The 6,515-nt window shown below is 55.2% G+C and overlaps 1 protein-coding gene across 1 annotated transcript; it reads right to left on the bottom strand.

Annotated features, from left to right (window-relative positions):
- Positions 1-885: 885 nt before the first annotated feature.
- Positions 886-5,287, bottom strand: NECAP2 (NECAP endocytosis associated 2). The gene is made up of 8 exons (XM_083876681.1): positions 5,130-5,287; positions 4,434-4,534; positions 4,238-4,342; positions 3,368-3,449; positions 2,724-2,832; positions 2,209-2,371; positions 2,014-2,089; positions 886-1,723 (listed from the first exon to the last, which is right to left on the bottom strand). The coding sequence occupies exons 1-8, from the start codon at positions 5,225-5,227 to the stop codon at positions 1,675-1,677; spliced, it is 783 nt and encodes a 260-aa protein (XP_083732807.1). The 5' UTR covers positions 5,228-5,287; the 3' UTR covers positions 886-1,674.
- Between the last annotated feature and the right edge of the window lie 1,228 nt (positions 5,288-6,515).

Here is a 6,515-nt window from a genome sequence, read left to right as displayed (position 1 = left end):
GACAAACCCACCCCGAGGCTCCCGGCGGGAGGAGAATGAGGAAAAGGAAGGAAAACAGAAGCAAATGCCAGCCCCCGGCGCTGCCCGCGCCCGGAGTGGGTGGGGAAGTCCTTACCCGGGATGGAGCCGCTCTCCAGCGGGGCACGGGGATCCTGCCAGGGCCCTGTCCTTAAGCCCCGCGGTCCTTAAGCTCATTAACGCCTGGGAGTTCGCTCCGGCAGGAAAAGCTCCGGGGTGGAGCGAGCCGGGGTTGCCAAGAGGTGAAGCGGCTTTGACACCCCCGGGATGCGAGGATGGCCCTGGGACCCCGGATCATCCCCTCCACTGGAGCTTTAATTATCTCCTGAGTAATTAAAGACTTTCTGGCCCCACCCGGGTAGGGAAAAGTGGGGATAAATCCCCAGGTCGGGCCCCAAATTCCCCAGGATGGGGGCTGGAGGCGTCCCCGCTCCTGAAATAAGGGATGGATCTGGTCCCAAGCCACGCTCCGGGAGGGAGAGGCTCGTCCGGCCGCCCTCCCCTCTTCCCCCCCAGCAGGGAAAGTGGGGAAAGTGCCCTTTCTCCCCCGGAGAGCTGGAGATTACCCAGGCCAGGAGCAGGCAGATGGGATTGAGGATTTGTGGCGTCTTGGCTGCCTCCAGCTAGGCGGGGGTTGCCTCCAATTCCACCCCCGAGCATTTTTGTCCCAACCCCCCCCCTTTTCCCCTCATTTCTTCTCTTACCTTCCCCTCCCAGTGTCCTTCCCAACAGAAACCACTGCTAAGCAACAGGTTCTGTTGTGCTCCGTGTCCAATCCCATTCCCTTGACATCAGCAAGGAATGGGAATCACAAAGCCTCTTCCCAGCTGCTCCGAGCCCACACAGGGGAGGAAAAAAATTCCAGTCTGGCATCAAAACCATTTTATTGTTCACTTAGAAGCATTACATTCTCACCTGGTTCGCTGCCAGGCCCAGGAGAAAGCTCTAAAAGCAAAATGCCTGTCATCCAGTTGGAAACGGAAAGGAAAATCCAAAAGGTTGGACAAAAATAAGTGAGATTTCGTATTCAGAAAAGCCTTAATATAAATAGGTAAGAAAATATTTATTTGTTTCAAGAGGAATCTCAACCCAGCTCTGTCCAAGAGCCTGACTCTGTTCTGTCCTTAATAAAATGTCCATGGAAAGGAGTAAAAAATCATGTCTTCAAAATAGAGGAGTAAAACAAACTTTCCAGAATAAGAAATTAGGAATTTCAGCATGGAAACACTGGGATCCGGCTCCCCACATCCCAGTTAAGTGCTCAGAAAAAAAATCCAGGCAGTACTTGGCATCCTGGCAGGGAAAGGTTTCTGTGGATTTGGGAGGTGGGATGGCTCCAGGAGGATACTCCTCGCCAAGGGAAGGACTGATCCAGCCCAAAAGCATGAGGAGAAGGCAGAGGGATGGACGACCTGGTGGTCTTTCCCAAAGAAGAAGCCTCCAAGGTCTCCCATGATCCAGGCCCTGGATGTGGCAGGCCCAGGCTGTGGAGTGTTTTAAGGCACATGGTTGTTTCTTTCCAGCAGTTATCCCAGCATTTCGACACCAGGCAGGATTTAAGGGCAGGAGTGATGTGTCCTGAGGCTGCTTCTTTGGTCCCAAAGGAATTCCGAAGATCCAAACACGCATGTGGGGCAAAGTGGATCAAGGTCAGGATCAGAACTGAACCCAGCCAGTGTTCCCCTGAGCCTGGCTGGAAGCTGACCTGGAGAGAGGGAAAAACATGGGGAAAAGGGTGTTTAGAAATGGTAAAGGTATCCATAGAGGAAACTGGGCTGAAAATGGGTCATCCAGGACCACCCCAAAATTTCCTGGAGCAGAGCAAGACATGCCCATGGATCTGAACCCAGAGAATTGGCAGCACAGAGCCAGAGCTGCTTCTGAATCCCAAAGTTGGGACTGGATGGAGCAGTGCGCCCACCCCAGTGAAGTTTTCCAGCAACACCAGGCAGTTTTGGAGTATCCACATCCCCTCCAAATCCCTCTCCTGCTCACCCTGAAGCTTTGGCAAAGTCTCCCCAGACATCAGCAGCAGGAGCAGCAGTGGGCTGAGGCCAGGACAACAGGGAGTCTGTCAGAAAGTCAAGAAGAGAGAAAGCAAAACACCAGGAGTGATTTCCCACTATCATTGCCAGATTCCCCCGTCTGATGGATAAAGCAGCCTCTCAGGGGCTCTGTGTGAGCACAGACCTGTGATGGGAGTTCCCGGGAGCTGTGGGGGTGTGGAGAGTGGGGCCGGGTGTTCTCCAGAGCCGGATTTTCCTCCAGGGGGTGGTGGGAGCAAGCTGAGGCCCCCAGGCCCTGCAGGACGTGGTCTGGTGTTCCCTGTCCCTCCTTCTTTTTTCTTCATGTTCTGAAATAAAAGCAGGAAGTTTGCATGGGATCATATTTAAATCCAGAGCCAGAGTGTGAAAACCCTGGAAGCCAAATTGGTTTAATTTGGGAATAAAATCCTGCGCTGCTGCGATATCCATCTGCTGGTGCATCCAAAGGGGTGACACCAGAGGTGGTTTTTACCCCTAGATCCCACAGGCCTGGTTTTGGCAGCAGGAATTGATTGCACCACAACCCCCTGCAAATCCCTGCAGGCAGCGTTATCCTGATAGGCTCTGCCCTGAGCCCATGCCCAGGGATTTTGAGGAGGAGCTGCTGCTTCCTTGTGCCACCCAAAGGAAAAGCTGGAATCAGCTGGGAAAGGCCCTCACAGCGATGTTGAGTTTGATGGTTTGTCCCTCCTTGAAGCCCAGATCCAGTTTGGGTCCCTGCTCCAGGTCCTGGGCCTGCCGGGCCAGCTCATTCTGCTGCCTCACCCACCTGTGGGAATTAAATCCATGGAAAAGGAAACATCACAGCCCACCCCAGGCTCCTCCAGACAAATAAATCCTGCTCAGGATCATCCCCTGTGTGGCAGCAGCTCTGCAAAGGCCAAGGTGTGAGCCAAGACCTCACCTGAGGCAGCACCCAGGGGATGATTCCCGGCTGCTGGAGCCCCATGGATGGTCCAGCCAGCACCACGTGCATCCCTCCCCAGAACCCCACCATTTCCAGCAGCTGGAGCAGCCCCTCAAGGCAGCCCCTTACAGTTGATACAGGAAGCAGAGGAAATACTCTAGGGAACCTGGACTGGGAATCTGGACACCCAGGTTTGGCTTGGGAAGCTCAGTTTGAGATGCTGCTGATCCAGAAAGTTGAGAAGATCCAGGTCACGAAATCCTGGAGAGAGGAAGAGCTGCAAATTTCTTCTTCTTCCCACCACACCGGCCCATCCCAGCTCCCATTTCTCCACCACTCCTGGAGGAGACCTGCCAAAAACAGAGCTGAGAGGACACAGGGAGAGGCACAAACTTACTTGAAGTGGTCCCGGAGAGCCACGTTGAAGTCAAAGGCATCCCCTCTGTCCACAAAGCCGACCCCGATGAATGCCCGGCGGCCTGGGCAGGGAGAAGGAGTCAGTGCTGGGATGCTCAGCAGCGCAGGAGGAGGGATGGGATGGGATGCTCCATCCTGCACATCCCTGTGCCTGGCGCTGCCTCCAGAGGGAGCTGGGACACTGGAGACTGAGCCATGGGACTGGGGATCACAGAATCCCAGAATGGTTCAGGTTGGAAGGACTGTAAATCCCATCCCATTCCACCCCTGCCACACTCAGGGACACCTTCCACTGTCCCAGGTGGCTCCAAGCCCCGTCCAACCTGGCCTTGGACACTGCCAGGGATCCAGGAGCAGCCACAGCTTTCCTGGGTACCCTGTGCCAGGGCCTGCCCACCCTCCCAGGGGTATTCCTTCCCAATATCCCATCTCACCCTGCCCTCTGGCAGTGGGAAGCCATTCCCTGTGTCCTGGAACTCCATCCCTTGCCCCAAGTCCCTCTCCAGCTCTCCTCGAGCCCCTTTAGAGACTGGAAGGCCACAATTAGGTCACCCGAGAGCCCTCCATTCTCCAAAGGCATCTCCAGGTGTTTCACTCATTGGCTACATCTACAACTTCAGCACAGCTTTTTAATTAACTGGCAGCAAGGGGATGCTCCTGCATCCTCCTGCCAATGCTGAGCAGCCAAACCCAAGTGGTTTTGTTCCTGGTGAAGATCAGAGCCGTGGGAAGGAGGCAGTTCCTCCCTCTGCTCCTCCCGTGCAGGGAACATTCTGCCACGGAAAGCAGGAATCCTTCCCGAACAGGAGCAATGAGAGCTCTAAAGGGTCTCCGGGTGTGTGGGACGCACCGTTTCCATCTTCAATCCGGATGACAAAGTATCTGCTAGAGTCTGTCACGCCCTCCACAGCGATCCCGGGGAACTGCTCCACAGGAGCCTGGGCAAAGAGCTCTCCTGGAAAACAGCAACGGGGCGGGGTAACGCAGGGCTCAGCCCCACACCGCTGCTCCCCATGGAGCGCGGAGTCCCGGGGTTCCCTCCTCACCCGAGGTCTTGTCCTCCAGCTTGATGAAGGCCGTGCTGCCCTTGGCCGTGATCCGCAGGCGGCCGCTCCAAGCCGGCTGGTCCAGCTGCCACTCCGCGGCTCTGGGAAGCAGGAAGGGGAGTCTGAGGCCCTGTGCCGCCCACAGCCCCCGTGTGCTGCCCCGGGGCGCCCACGGAGCTCCTCCGCCTGCAGCTGGTAACGACGGTCAGGGCGGGGAGAATGGGAGGGGGACTTGTCAGAAGATGTCTCGTTTCACCTCCAAATAGCTGCAGGGTTTGGGCGGGGAGCAGGCAAGAGCTGTGCGGGAGGTTTCGGTTCCCTTTCCGCAGAGTTTCCAGACCCAAGGTTGAGTTAGGGACAGGCGGCTGTGCCAGGACAGGCTTTGGCTGGGGACTGAGGGGGTGGGAACCCCAAAACACACGGGGGGATGGAGACACCACTGTGGACTGGGGGGCAGAGACCTCATGGGGGACTGAGAGAACCCACGAGGGGCTAAGATTCCTCACGGAAGGGTTGACATAACCCGTGAGAGGCAGTTCTTGCTGCGCACGGGGAGGGACAGACCCCAAACACCTCCGGGGAACCACAAACACCACACACCTCATGAGGAGGGGACCCCCACAAACCCCACAGGGAGGGGACGAGCCCCCCCACGCCAGGAGGCGCTGACACCCCGCAGGCGGGCGCGAGACCCACCTGTAGCCGCGGTTGGAGGCCCGCGGCGGAACCCGGTACACGAGCACTGCCGGCTTCACGCACAGTACCGACTCGTACTCCTCCGCCTCCGCCGCCATCGCGGCCCCGCCACCGCTCTGTCTCGACGCCTCGATGGTGTCCCGTTGCTGCCTCTGCGGCCGCGCCGGCCTGGGCGGGGCCCACCGGAGAGAGGCGCTTCCGCATCCGCAGCGCCCCCTAGCGGGCGGGAGGACCCGGTGCAGGCGCTGCAGGAACTGGAACCGGCTCCGGGCTTCGAGCCACGAAACTCATGGGTTTCACTGGTTTTGTAAATCAGTAATTTTATAAATGAGATAGAGTCTACTATTTCGATTTATTTATATTATAATGTATAGTATTATATGTTCTATAAGATTTTTATGATATGTAAAATAGATGTATTAGATGCTAGGTTGTATCATATATGTGTTCTATGTTTCTTCTATATTATTATTTCTATAATACATATAAATATTATATATTTATATTATTTATATTATAAATAAATAGTTAAAAATCATCAGAATTCCAAGGGAGCCGGGGGCTGTGGGAGCTGCCAAGGCTCCCGGACTCCTCACCCCAAGAGCCTCCAGCACTTCTCTGGATGTTACGGAGCACAACATCCAGGGGTGAGCCCAGCATGGAGCAATAAAATAATTACATTCGATTAAATTAATTAAATTAACTGATTTGCTTGTTTCTCCTCCAGGGAGAGGCAGCACTCACATCCACATTTGGGGTCCACATCTTCTCTTGGAGCACTGCCCTTCCCACCCTCCTTTGATCATTCCTCTCAACCACCCTAAACATGGGGTAAACCCCCCGGGTTTTGGGTAAAACTGGCACAATTATGGGCAAAACCTCCCAGATTTTACCTTCCTGGTGGATTTTTATGCACATGCCACCAAAAAGCCACTCCTGGCAGACACAGGGATAAAAGGAGGGAGTCATAAAGCCGTGAAAAGTTTAAAGACATTTATTTAAAATACAATTTATAAAATGTTTTCTTTCGGGCGCACTTTTTTTTTGAGGCGGAAACACGCGGTACCGTGTTCATCCTCCCCCTCCCTGGGATGAAGGCGCTTCCCACAGGAACGCCACCGAGCCCTGCCCGCGGGCGGGACGTGTCCTGGGCACCGTGTCCTGGCACAGGGACACAGCAGGAACAGCCGGGAGAAGGAGCTTTCAGTGCTGGAAAAGAGGATTTCGGTGCCTGAGGTCTCGGTGCCGGTGGTGGAATTTCAGTGCCAGACACGGAGGAGGCAGCGATGTGGCACTGACCAGCTGCACCAGAAATCCAGTGGATTTGGGAGGTTTTTGGCTATTCAATGCTATTTTTAGGAATAATTAAGGAAAGGCGCAGTGACT

This window comes from Zosterops lateralis, assembly GCF_965231275.1.
Source record: "Zosterops lateralis genome assembly, chromosome: 22".
Lineage (NCBI taxonomy): Eukaryota > Metazoa > Chordata > Aves > Passeriformes > Zosteropidae > Zosterops > Zosterops lateralis.
Note: the sequence above shows the minus strand (reverse complement) of the source record. Positions and strands in the feature narration are given on the sequence as shown.

Coding starts and splice junctions, on each gene's coding strand:
- NECAP2 (XM_083876681.1), bottom strand. CDS start 5,227: ATGGCGGCGGAGGCGGAGGAGTACGAGTCGGTACTGTGCGTGAAGCCG. Junction 3,450..4,237: donor CCGGATTGAAGATGGAAACG/GTGCGTCCCACA, acceptor CTCCCTGCCCAG/GCCGCCGGGCATTCATCGGG. Junction 2,833..3,367: donor GCTCTCCGGGACCACTTCAA/GTAAGTTTGTGC, acceptor TAATTCCCACAG/GTGGGTGAGGCAGCAGAATG.